At 45.2% G+C, this 14,002-nt stretch overlaps 1 protein-coding gene across 1 annotated transcript in view; it reads right to left on the bottom strand.

Annotated features, from left to right (window-relative positions):
* ABCA4 (ATP binding cassette subfamily A member 4) overlaps positions 1-14,002 on the bottom strand; it is a 295,790-nt gene that overhangs the window by 218,724 nt on the left and 63,064 nt on the right. The window contains exons 7-11 of the mRNA XM_075322132.1: positions 10,130-10,219; positions 7,573-7,813; positions 5,871-6,010; positions 4,146-4,262; positions 1,458-1,655 (exon numbers count right to left, since the gene is read on the bottom strand). Coding sequence (XP_075178247.1) covers positions 1,458-1,655; positions 4,146-4,262; positions 5,871-6,010; positions 7,573-7,813; positions 10,130-10,219 — 786 coding nt within the window. The remainder of the gene's footprint in view (positions 1-1,457; positions 1,656-4,145; positions 4,263-5,870; positions 6,011-7,572; positions 7,814-10,129; positions 10,220-14,002) is intronic.

Consider the following 14,002-nt stretch of genomic DNA (forward strand, 5'->3'; position numbering starts at 1 on the left):
GACCTATGGTGGAACGCTTGGAGGACCTGCAGTGGAATGCATCAATGCGTTTTACTGCAGGTCCTCTATGCGTTCCACCACAGATTCTCACGATCCACTGCACTGCGTCCCATCTTTCCCCATCGGCCGAAAGCAATCCGTATTACCAGATGTGTGATTGTGTGTGCAATATGATGTGTGTGTATGAGTATGAGTGTGTGTGCGAGAGGAATGTGTGTATGAGTATGTATGTGAGTGTGAATGCCAGAGGCCTGGGAGGACCGAGTGGGGCATACCTGCTGGGAGCACCCTCCGAAGATCACCGGAAAACCTGGGAGTCATGTCGATGTCCGGGGTCTGGTAAATATGATTCTCGTGGGAAGGGGAGTTTACTTTTTTGGGGGAGGTTAACTTACCCCAACCGTGTTTCCTCGATAATAAAACCTACCCAAAAATAAGCCTTAGAGATTTTTTCGGGGGCAAAAAAAATATAAGACGGTGTCTTATTTTTGGAAAAACATATAGATGAACTGTAAATTAATTTCACATATAAAATATGTTTTTAATGAATGGTAATAAAGACATAATAATGCAATCAATCATGTAATCACATCCAGTGGGGCAAATTGTGAAATGATGAGTAATGACTGGTAGGATTATAAGAAAAAAGAGAATTAGTGCTCCTGTTTTTCAGTTTTGAAATTGGTAGATGCAAAACATATTGAATTTATTGAATTAATGATTTATGGTGAAAATCAAGAATATTATAATTTCAGACCAATTAATGACTTTCCATTTCTTTAGTGTCAGCCTTCTTGGGTTGCGTTGAGCCGCTATTTCAAGATGGAGCCTACAATTTGACATGTTAAATGAAGGCATCTCGGGTCACTTATTTTAATAGCTGCCAGAATTATTTAAGCCCCAATTAAAAGTTATGGTTACAAGACAATGTGATCAACAAAGGCAGGACAATGGAAAAGACTGAAGAAAGTGTGCTGGAGCGTTCCTCATTATAAGTACAGCATAGGGATGTATTGTAGTGAGTTCATTGTTAACATATAGAGCTCGTTCTATATATCATTAATTATATAGCTTCTTTTAATTATTGAATGGAGAAATTACCATAAGGAAACAATTGAAAATGAATCTAATAGAGGAAGGGTTGTAAAAGAAAAGTGAGAGAGGACATGGAACGCCTCGGACTGTTTATTCACTGACAGTAGATGCCTGACTGATCCTTAGTGACCTCTGTGTTTTTATGTTCGGATGTATGGGGTGAGGATAATGTACAATAATGAGGGAGACCATGTAATGAATATGATAGAAGATCCTCGTCTTCATTGTAAAGACAATAGATCTCATCTTAAATTATGTAAATAGAAGGCGGTGGGATACTGAGCTAAACGCTAGTAGACCTCCCCTGTGCTGGGTGGTAGACAATACGACATACAGAGATTATTATATGTGGAGTGACTTACCTCTACGTATTGGTTAAAGAGCCGCACAAGATGATCAGTGAAATTAAACATATTTCTCCAGTCAAAATTGGATTGTCCTTCCACTTGTGCATCTGGATTACCATTGTCCATAAAGTTAATTATGTCATCGGCAGTTAATCCATTCTCTCCAAGTTGCCGGTTGAGAAAGTCCTTCACTGTTGGGTTTTTGACAGTATCCTTTTGGATAAAAAGTGAAGTTAGACTGTGTTGGAAATCCTTGTGTCTCTTGCAGTTGTGTAACAATTGAAATTGTGCCGTGCGTCCGCAGGAGGGTGTCCAGTGCCTTGCAGCCCCCCTGAAGATGTTATGATCTAAATGTAGATGTTTTAGAGTAATGTATTTATGTGTGAGTTCCTCTGTGTAATTTGGCTGGCCGCCACTTGGTGTCACTGGGTTCCTGGTCCCTGAGTGTAGGGGAGGTCTAGGGAGTGACAGGATGGCGTGGGTTCATAGGGGGAGGACAGTCCCCAGCACAGGAGAATATAGGGAAGAGTGCTTCCTAGTTAAGGAGATAGGGAAGAGTAACAAAAGTGAGATGACCAACAGGGTCAGAAGTAGCAGAGTGGAGTAGTGCGGTGTAGAGGGTTCAGGCAGAGAAAGGAGACAGGAGAGAAAGAGTCGAGGAAACTGAAGTGAGGTGAGAGCCCCCTCCGTTACGGAAAGTAAAGCCAAAAAAACAGTAGAAAAGAGGAGAGGGTCCCTTGCTAAAGGCCCCTTTACACGCTGCGATCTCGCTAGCGAGATCGCTAGCGTGCGTACCTGCCCCCATTGTTTGTGTGTCACGGGCAAATCGCTGCCTGTGGCACACAAAATCGCGCGGACCCGTCACACTACTTAACTGCCTAGCGACATCGCTGTGACCGGCGAACCGCCTCCTTTCTAAGGGGGCGGTTCATTCGGCATCACAGCAACGTCCCTAAGCGGCCACCCAATCGAAGCAGAGGGGCGGAGATGAGCAGGATGAACATCCCGCCCACCTCCTTCCTTCCTCATTGCCGGCGGCCGCAGGTAAGGTGAGGTTCCTCGTTCCTACGGTGTCACACATACCAATGTGTGCTGCCGCAGGAACGACAAACAACATCGTACGATAATTGGGAATAGGGGAGCATGTCAACGATTAGTGGTTTTGCACATGTTTGCGAAGATTTTCGATCGCACGTAGATGTGCATCACGAATTCCGTGATCCCAACGACATCGCTTTAGCGATGTCACTGCGTGTAAAGCGACCTTTAGGCCGGAAGCTGTAAGTAGTGCAGACAGGTGACCTGTAGGGTCATTGGCACAGTGGGAGCACAAGTTATAGGAGCCCTTTCGCTTCTACGGAGCCAGACCGTTGGACTAGCCATTGTGACAAGTGGTTAGGTCAGGGAAGAAAGGATAAAGCACCCATCCCTCCCCTCCTTGGTGGTCGTAGTGAAAGAGCTGGGTTCTGTGAAGAAAGCAATGCCTGTGAAAGACCCTGGTGGAAAAACTGCCTTTATGAACTGGAAGCCGTGTGTTAAGCGTATTTACAGTAAAGTTGTTACAGTTTTGTCTGGTGGTGGACTCATTACTGATAAGTGCGGCGTGTAATGCCGGTCAGAGTGAACGGGATCCAGAGAAGCCAGATGAAACCCCAGATTAGCAGCTTCAAGCAGGTACCACCTCCACACCCATTCTATACACCACTCTGCCCCCCGTATCTGTAGCGTGCCGAGGTAGGTTGAGGACTACAACCCTCGCCCATGACTGCCCCTCCCTGGTACGTTACACATCTTCATTGCAGCGTAGAATTACCGGGTGCCATATTGGGCAAGTTCTCTGCCTGCTATTATGGTAGTTATGACTATTCTTGTCTGCTCTCATTTATTGATGGAGGCTTGCCACACATTCAAATCTATTGACTTTGATCTAGTGAGCAGAAAAAAACACGCATTCTTGGGATGGATGGGAATCTCAACGGCAAGATCGTAAATGAGAAGACTTTGAGGAAGTGTCATATTCACCAGTGATAAAAATCTAATTTGGAGAAACCTCCCATTTAGGCAGTGTTCAGACAATGCTTTTGTGAAGAGGTTTTATCGTCAATCTTCTAAAAATCCTTGTTGATTTTAACACTAATTGCTGCAAAAATGTATGGGGAATACATAATGCGAACATGAACTTGGGGAGTTTGTTTTATTTCTTGCATATTTTATAACGGGAAAAACCTTTACAGTAACCACAAGATGATTGAAATTTACAAAATTTCTAAGCATGGTATGTTTTATTTCATTGTGTGTTTTTGACTTGTGGTGTGTTTCTCAAAAATGTAAATGTTTTCAGCTTTTTTAATGCATAAAAAAGTATTTTAAAAAAAAAAGAGTAATTTTTTTTACGGTGGTAGGTTGAGTTGTCCATACAGAAAAAAATGCATTAAAAAAATCTACATATAAACATTTCGATGGGCCTTGTTTTGCCGTGTTGTTTGGAAATGGCAGAAAATTATGCAGTTTTTTGACAGAAAAATAACCACCTTGTGTGAATGCAGCCTTTAGGGAATGTATCATTTAATTTTTTGTTAATAGACAAAATCAAATACTATTTCATATTTTCTCAACATTTTTACAAATTTTGATTGTAGTTTTTTTTTTCTATCTTTTATAGCTACCAATAATTAATATGTGTGAAGCCAGCAATGAACCTACCCGGATAACATTCATCTGAACACTGTTTTGCATGAAGTGCCACACCTGAGGCCCAACTTCTTCCCAGGCTTTGCCCATTTGCCTCAAGCGTTCAAGTTGCTCAAAGGTAGTATTAGCCTGAAAGACAAGATAACGAGCTCTGCGTATGTTTTACAGTCATATGATATACTGTGAATTTCTAATTAAATTCACAGAACATAGACTTCTAATACTGATGAATAATTCACTGTATTATTTTATTTTACAATATTGGTGAGAACACATCCCATTATAAGATCTGTAGATGGACAGAGCTGGTTGACTGGAAGTACTGTGTATCAGTTCCTCAAAATTTTTAAGTTAATTCAATGGAAACCATAAAGGGTATTCGCAAGTTTGGAAGTTATCATTTATCCATGGGGCCAGGGGTCCGACTCCTGGGAATTCCACCGATCAAGAGACCCAGGGATGGGAAAAGCCCCATGTGCAGTGGTGTAACTAGAGTTTGATAGGCCCTGGTGCAAAATTTGGACCCGGGCCTCCCATCCCCACATATTGGTCAGATGTATGCATACATTTAGTGTTCTAAATCGTATAAAGACATACAAGTTGCCTCCCCCCATTATGTACTAATGTTCTCCCATACTGGTCTTTTTCCTGGGAAATATGTCCCACATCATGATAAATGTCCCCCAGCCTGGGCTACTTGCTGGTAAATATGTCCCCCACCCTGCAATATATGCCCCCCTCCTGGTATATATATTCCCCATCCTAGTATATATGCCCCCATCCTAGTAAATATGTCCCACCATTCTGGTATATCCTGTACCCACCATCCTGGTATATACTGTGCCCCTCCTGGTATACACTGTCCCCCTCTTGGGTCCCTCCTGGTATATACTGTCCCCCTCCTGGTATATATGTATATATGTTCTTCTTCTGGACCCCTCCTAGTATATAGTGCCCCCTCCTGGTATGTACTGTCAACCTCCTGGTATATATGTTCATCTCCTGGGCTCCTCCTGGTATATACTATCACCCTCCTAAAACATACTGTACTCCCCTTCCTCGGCTCCCACGTCACATGGCGTCCTCTTCTCTAGGCAGACTGCAGTGGCCAGCAACTTTTATTGGAGTCCGTGCGATGACAACGCATGACTTCATTGCCATGTGCTGCCTTAGTCATGGGAACAGCGCTGAAAGCTGCTGGCTTCTGTTTGGCTGGCAACATGTATCACAGTACAGGTACTTGACGGGTTTCTGCGCTGCAATGCATTTCCGCTTGATGTTTGGCCTCAGACATACATCCAGCTGAAGCTGGGACCGGTGGGCACCCTGCACCCCAGGATCCGAACGCGGTCATGATCCTTGCGACTGCAATTGTTCCGCCCCGCGCCGTGTGAATGGTACGGTGTTCAAAAGTTTCACTGCCACTCCCTCCATTCATTCTTATGGGAGTGCCGAAGTCCAGCCTAGCGCAGCGCTCAGCTATCTCTGGCAATCCCAATAATAATGGCGCATAAGTGCACATCATCTACCACCCTTCACAGCAATCGTTTTGATTCCCAGAGGTCAAAGTTATGGATAAGTGAGAACTTCCAAATTTGAGAATACCCCTTTAGGCTCTGCAACAAAATCCATAGCTAGCTATGACTAACTTTTGACATTTCGACATTGGACTATAAAGTTTATAAAGGCAATAATTTGAACTGTGTTAGAATAACAGCAGAAAAAAATAAGCCTTACTTTCTTCAGAATTTCTCGAACTGCCGGGGCATCAGGAGTGTAAAGAATTTTTCCCATGAGCAAAGGTTTAATTGCACTCCAGGCGATTTTGGTTACAGGGTTGGACTCCATGCTTTGCATCAGGGCATTACAAAATGGTGCTGTTGATTTAAACGTGATAGACATTAATATTTAGTGCTATACTGTACACTACCACTTTAAAGAGAACTTGTCATCAGTGGGGTAACCAAATTTGGAGTTTCGCTAACCTTTTAGCCACCGCAACTGTATATTTTATACATCCAAAGTTTAGTCCTTGTAGAAGCAGAGATGGGACAACGCCAAGCAGCCATGGAAGATTCCAAACTCAGAGGTTAATTTCAGTGATTTTTATTGTCGACGCGTTTCTGAGAGCAATTTCTCCTTCTTCAGGACAAAAATCACATATTTGGTGATTTCTCACTCTTGTCCTTAAAAAGGAGAAATTGCTGTCAGAAATGCGTAGACAATAAAAATCACTGAAATTAACCATTGGGTTTGGAATCTTCCACGGTCATGTGGCGTTGTCCCGTCTCTGCTTCTAGAAGGACGACTACTACCCCCAGGGATGCTGCACAGCCATCTATGCTTTTTCAGTCGTTGTGGCCTCTCACAACTATCCCAGGTGAGCCTGATTGTCCCTCCATGGATTTTTTATCATCCCAAGATAAGACCCTGTCTGCGTTACGTTTTCTTTCCAGCATTGAATTTATACATCCAAGTTTGGTGATCAGTATCAACTGAAAAAATTCCAAAATACGTTCCATAGATAATGTAAGTCAAAAAGGCAATAAGCCAATGGGAACTCAAACAATCATGTATCTGATAGAAAAATCGAGTTCAAAATCCTTTATGATATAAAAATAGCTTTATTAATTCATAAATATTTTTTCTAAAAAGTGATATAACCAATTATATGGAGGTACAAGTGTGGTACACAAAAGATGAATCACATGACACTGATACAAAATATAAGGAAATATTAGGCTGGTAGCAAAAAATAGAGAATCATTACATATTAAATATAATACCAATGCTGCTAACAGTTCAATTGATCCTAATATGGCCAAAAAAACTCAAAAGGATCTCCTATATCTTAAGGATGAAGAAAAACAAGGAGCAAGGATACGGTAATATAAAGCATCAAAAAGTTTTTTCCTGCTTACCCATAATGATCCCTGTATCGGTCAGTGAGTCAAGGACCCCAACGCGCTTTTCGCGTAGGGCTTCCTCGGGGGGCTGAGGGGTCGGTGACTCACTGACCGGTACAAGGAACATTATGGGTAAGCAGGAAAACCCTTTTTTTTATAACTACTTTATATTACCGTACCTTTGCTGTTTTTCTTCATCCTTAAGATATAGGAGATCCTTTTGAGGTTTTTTTGGCCATATTAGGATCAATTGAACTGTTAGCAGCATTGGTATTATATTTAAAATGTAATGATTGTCTATTTTTTGCTAACTGCTTCCTTATAATTTCTATCCATGTCATGTGACTCATCTTCTGTGTACCACACCTGTACCTACCTCCATATAATTGGTTATATCACTTTGTAGAAAAAATATTTATGAATTAATAAAGCTATTTTTTATATCAGAATGGATTTTGAATCCAAGTCTGGGGAGATTAGTGGGTTAAACTATAACCATATTGGTTACTTTATAGTAGAATGTGAACACCTACTGGTTGTCTTGTCGTATAAATAATTGGATTCTTTCTTGGATGAGTTTACTCCCAGGAAAACCTTGTAGTTATTATCTTCATACCAGTTAAAGGAGAACACTCTGGAACCACCGCCCTCCGGATAACCACAAAACATGTCTGAAAGAGAACTCATCAGTTGTGTGAAGGTCGCTGGTCCTCCTTCTTGCACAATAGGCTGTAAAACCCATAGAAGATCCTGGATACTTTGTTTCTGTGACAACTACAGTGAGAAGAACAATAAAAATAGTAGATGAAGAAAGTTTTAATAAAAGTTATAAAAGAGCTTTATAGTCCTTAGGTAAATAAAACACTCCCCATTTTTTAGTGTCAAAATAATAGACATACAAATCAGCTCTCCCTCAGAAGGAAGAATACGGTCTCTGGAGAGCCACATATTGGATGAAACTACTGCATAAGTAAGGCTCAAGGTGGCTTTACACGCTACGACATCGCTCGAGCGATCTCGTTGGGGTCACGGAATTTGTGACGCACATCCGGCCACTTTAGCGATTTCGTTGCGTGTGACACCTATGAGTGATTTTGCATCGTCGCAAAAACGTGCAAAATCGCTAATCTGTGACATGCCCCCCATTCCCAATTATCGTTGCTGCTGCGTGTACAATGTAGTTCGTCATTTCTGCGGCAGCACACATCGCTATGTGTGACACCGCAGGAACGAGGAACCTTACCTTACCTGCATCCACCGGCAATGAGGAAGGAAGAGGGTGGGCGGGATGTTACGTCCCGCTCATCTCCGCCCCTCCACTTCTACTGGGCACCCGCTTAGTGATGTCGCTGTGACGCCGAACGAACCGCCCCCTTAGAAAGGAGGCAGTTCGCCGGTCACAGCGACATCGCTAGGCAGGTAAGTAGTGTGACGGGTCTGAGTGATGTTGTGTGCTACGGGCAGCGATTTACCCATGTCGCACAACCAATGGGGGCGGGTGCGCACGCTAGCGATATCGGTAATGATATTGCAGCGTGTAAAGCGGCCTTTAGGACACACGGAGCGAGTGGAATGTGATCAAAAAAATTGCATTCAACTTGGACTAATGTAAAGCGGGCTTTACATGCTACGACATCGCTAGCAATTGCCCCCGTCGTGTGTGCGATATCGTGTGATCGCTGCCGCAGAGAACATTATCGCTACGGCAGCGTCACACACACTTACCTGGTCGGCATCGTCGCTGTGACTGCCGAACAATCCCTCCCTCAAGGGGGAGGGACGTTCGGCATCACAGCGACGTTACCGCGACGTCACTAAGCGGCCGGCCAATCAAAGCGGAGGGGCAGAGATGAGCGGGACGTAACATCCCGCCCACCTTCTTGCTTCCGCATTGCGGCCGGTGGCAGGTAAGGAGACGTTCCTCGCTCCTGCGGTGTCACACACAGTGATGTGTGCTACCGCAGGAGCGACGAACCACATCGATAATCAACCATTACCGATATTTGGTTTTGGGATTACCTCTCCATGGTGAACGATTTTCACCATTTTTGAGGTCGCTTAAGGTCGCTGGTAAGTATCACACGCTGCGATATCGTTAATGATGCCGGATGTGCGTCACTAACAACGTGACCCCGACGATAAAACATTAACGATATCGTAGCGAGTGAAGCCCCCTTAACTCTATGGCGCTCCCATGAGCAATTTTTATCTCAGCCCTAATCAGACCGAGAAAACAATTGCAGCATGCTACGGGTGGAATCCGATCCGTTTTCACTCACACCTATACAAGTCTATGGGTGCGAGAGAAACATCGCACTGCACTCGGATGACACCGGAGTGCAGTGCGATATACGCATCAGCTGACAATGGAAGAGATAGGGAGATTAGTCCCTCCCTCTCCTCTGCAGCTGTGATCCGATTGCAGGGGATCACATCACAGTGGCATGACACTTGGCTTACACCCCAGCAGACTCGTTGTAATGCTTGTGTGGCCCCAGCATTATAGTTTGACCCTTTAACAAGCTTAGGATTGACATGAGAAATATAGTATCTGTTTTTGCGTACTAGTCTCTTGAAGATCTAAGGGGTAACTGGTGGCTCAACACAGTGGCTCAGTGGTTAGCACTGTTGCTTTGCAGCACTGGAGTGCTGAGTTTAAATCCCACCAAGGACAACATCTGCAAGGAGTTTCCTCTCACACTCCAAAGACATAATGATAGGGAATATAGATTGTGAGCCCCAATGGAGACAGTGATGGTGATGCGTGTAAAGTGCTATGGAATTAATAGCGCTATATAAGTCAGTAAAATATATATTTCTCCTTGTGGAGAGTGACATTCCTGGCATGACAGTGTAAGGAGGCTTTTACGCCATCCAACGCTCCTCTGGGAAAGGCTCCCTTGTAGAGTACTGGTTGGCTAGAGGATATGCTAAAAATCTATTTAGAAGCTAAGTGGCAGCATATAAATCACACAACATGTACGTGTAAGTACAGAATTATATTACTAAGTGTAAGCATTTTTAGGCTTAAATAAAAATTAAAACCATAAAATAGTGATAAAATAGACAAGGAATAGCTAGATTGCATACCTCTCTCAGTGCGTCTGACATATTAGAGACCACTTTTCCCCAGAATCTGAGATCGATCCCACGGGAACTACTGTCTAGAATAGTTGGAAGCTGTAGAGACATTAAATAAAAAGAACATAACATATAGACATAAATCCAGAACAAAAATTCACTGACCTACACAACTATAGTAGACAAAGGTAACAAATATTACATTTTCCACTTTTTGTTCATGTGGTTTATTTTAACTTAGTGTAAAATATCTCTCTATCTACTGTGTTTCCTCAAAAATAAGTACATCAATGCGTTCCACCGCAGGTCCTCTATGCGTTCAACTGCAGGTCTTCTATGTGTGACGCCCTGGCAAAACCAGGTAGTCACAAATAGTTCACATCCTCCTTGTTACCATCACAACCCACACCTAGGCATAACACTCAGCCATAAAACCCTGGTCACCTCTGCATGATAATAGGGACACACCAGTGGGCGGGATCAGGCGGATGAGAACGCCCACCTAGGGGTCCTGAGGAGTCAGGGGTGGGAACTCGAGAGACAAGCTTTGACAGTTGAAGTGTGGAGAGCCGACTGTAGTGTAGTCAGGGGTAGTGGCCCCTGGACTACTTGGCTAGGTGGCAGACGGTGAGCAGAGCCACAGGCGACGGAGATCCGGTCGTGGAGACCTAAAGTGGACCGGGGCAGGGTTGTAGACCGCCGGTACCGACAGTGGGAATTCGGTCCGGAGGCTGTGTACAGTCAAGGTGCCTGGACCCTAGGGTGAGGAAGGTTGCAAGCCCCTCTCCAATTAACCAGCCGGGGACAAGGTTCCACACATTGACCCAATTTACTGCCCAGATAGAGCGAAACGGAAACCCAACGCGGGGGATAGGGTGTCCGCCAAGAACCGACTAAAATCCCAAGGGTCAGCTTTCGTGGGTCACAACTCCCAACACAAATAGAACTGGGAGTGGACTTCTCCGTTCCATGCAAAGTCGTCCAAAAGAGAAGGAAACACAAAGTGCAGGAGGAAGGGTTATCTGCTCATCAACCTGGGTGCGGGACCAGAGTGCACCCTCCAAAGGCAGCCGGCCACTGGCAACTTGGTTTACTACTGGACTTGTGTGAAATTATTGTACTGTGAGTACACCACTCGCCCCCGGTGCCACCTCCAGCAGCCATTCCTCCCGTGTTCCGACACAGGGCTCCGGGACTACACCTCCCCTATCCGTGGAGGGGATCCCATCTTGCTGCCCCACTCTATCAGCCCCGGGCGCCCCATCACAAGGCAGCGGCGGTGTCACCATCCCTCACCGCAACCCACGGGTGGCATCACAGGCAACCTCCCTTGTAAATATCCCCTTTCCGACGGTTGTGAGGATGGGCGGCCGTGCGAGCCCGGGTCCGGTCACCACTCGAGCCGCAGCAGCGAACCCGGATCCGAGCAGGCCCCCCGAGAGAGAAGCGGCAGTGTCCCCTGCCCGCAACATATGCGTTCCACTGCAGGTCCTCTATGCGTTCCACCGCAGGTCCTATATGCCTTCCACTGCAGGTCCTCTATGCCTTCCACTGCAGGTCCTCTATGCGTTCCACCGCAGCTCCTCTATGCGTTCCACCGCAGCTCCTCTATGCGTTCCACTGCAGGTCCTCTATGTGTTCCACCGCAGGTCATCTATGCGTTCCACCGCAGGTCCTCTATGCGTTCCACCGCAGGTCCTCTATGCGTTCCACCGCAGGTCCTCTATGCGTTCACCGCAGGTCCTCTATGCGTTCCACTGCAGGTCCTCTATGCGTTCCACCGCAGGTCCTCTGCGTTCCACCGCAGGTCCTCTATGCTTTCACCGCAGGTCCTCTATGCGTTCCATCGCAGGTCTTCTATGCTTTACACTGCAGGTCCTCGTGCTGCAAATTATTCTTTCTTTGAGGTAAAACATTTTTTAAAAAAAAAACAGGCAGGAAAATGCTTTACCTCACAATTGATTAAAATAAACTTTAAAATTAATTTTGTTGCTGGGAAAAACCCTTGAAAATATATGTTCAATGACTTATTCCTTTGAAATATTGATCAGATGTTTGTTGTAGTCCCATATCTATGTCGCAAGGTAAATGTTAGGGGCTCCTATGCTGACCCTAACGCCAGAGGACACCAGGCTATCCTTATCCTCAGGGTTACTCCTGATGGTGGAGATGTCTGAGTCCTGTTCCTGGCTATGCTCCTGACCAGTACTACTCTGAAACCCCCCTCTCACCAGGGAAGTAAGGGGCAGGAGTGTGATGGAAAACAGATAAAGACAGAGACAGGAATAGACAATGAGAGACTCAGGAGTAAAGCAAGAGCAGGAAGGTAACAACAAAAAGGCAACAAGAGTTAACTCCACAACCGCACTAAGCAACAAGTATAACAACCACCAGATAAGTTTGGATAACAACACTTCACCAGATCAGCTAAGATAAACTATAGCTGGCATTGGTGGAAGGATCTAGCTAGCATATTTTTGGGAGGGGAGCAGATGTGATTGGCTTCCTCACAACATGTAATCAAAGGAGAGCACAGCGAGCAGACATACCAGCACCACTGACTCTAATGAGAGTAAAATTAGCAGCAAAAAAAAAATCACCAACCAAGGAGAAGAGCTAGGACACAAAAATAGGAGGTGCCAATCATAGGAACCATAAAGACAAAATTACAAAACTAGAAGAATGAGAAAAAGGCACTCACCAAGATGAAATACAAGGTCTTTAATTTCATAAAATTGAGAATAGGTAGGTAGAGGATTCGGAGGGCAAGGACGACGAGTGCCGTTTCGCGCCTAAAGTAGCCAATGTGGACCCATAGAAAAGCTACTCTAAACTCGAAACAGCAGCCGTCGTCTTTGCCCTCCGCATCCTCTCCCTACCTATTCTCGATTTTATGAAATAAAGGACCTTGTATTTCATCTTGGTGAGTGAATTTTTATCATTCTTCTTATTTATGTAATCAAAGGAAACTAACAAGCAGACTAGCAGAGATTAAGAAGTACTTTGCACACTACAACATCGCAGCTGCGATGTCGGTGGGGTCAAATCGAAAGTGACGCACATCCGGAGTCGCTGTCGACATCGGAGTGTGTAAATAGTTTTTTATACGATTAACGAGTGCAAAAGTGTTGAAATCGTATCATCGGTGTAGTGTCAGTCATTTCCATAATGTCGCGGCAGCGACAGGTACGATGTTGTTCCTCGTTCCTGCGGCAGCACACATCGCTGTGTGAGAAGCCACAGGAGCGACGAACATCTCCTACCTGCATCCCGCGGCTTACGCCGGCTATGCGGAAGGACAGAGGTGGGTGGGATGTTTACGTCCCGCTCATCTCCGCCCCTCTGCTTCTATTGGCCGCCTGCCGTGTGACGTCGCTGTGACGCCGCACGACCCGCCCCCTTAGGAAGGAGGCGGTTCGCTGGCCAGAGTGACGTCGCAGAGCAGGTAAGTGCATGTGAAGCTGCCGTAGCGATAATGTTTGCTACGGCAGCTATCACAAGATATTGCAGCTGCGATGGGGGCGGGGACTATCGCGCTCGGCATCGCTACCATCGGCTTGCGATGTTGTAGTGTGCAAAGTACCCCTAACTCTCGCTAACCTGCCTATGAATTACTACTCTGCAGGTCAATGCCCGAGTCTGCCTGTGTTTGGCCACAGACACCACAGAAGTTATCGAACGGAGTGTCAGAATCTGTAGACCGAACAGAACCTGACGCTACCATGACAGTCGACAAAGTTTGTAAAAATTTCCGTGTGAGACTCTGAAACCTCCACCCAGTGATATTATAACTAGGGAACCCCTTTCAGAAATGCTGCACTGCCGCGTGCCATCAGAGGCCTCAGGACAGGTGCACATGTCTCCTCTGGCACAATCCTAAAC

The sequence above is a fragment of the Anomaloglossus baeobatrachus genome, chromosome 8 (assembly GCF_048569485.1).
Source record: "Anomaloglossus baeobatrachus isolate aAnoBae1 chromosome 8, aAnoBae1.hap1, whole genome shotgun sequence".
In the NCBI taxonomy this organism is placed as follows: domain Eukaryota; kingdom Metazoa; phylum Chordata; class Amphibia; order Anura; family Aromobatidae; genus Anomaloglossus; species Anomaloglossus baeobatrachus.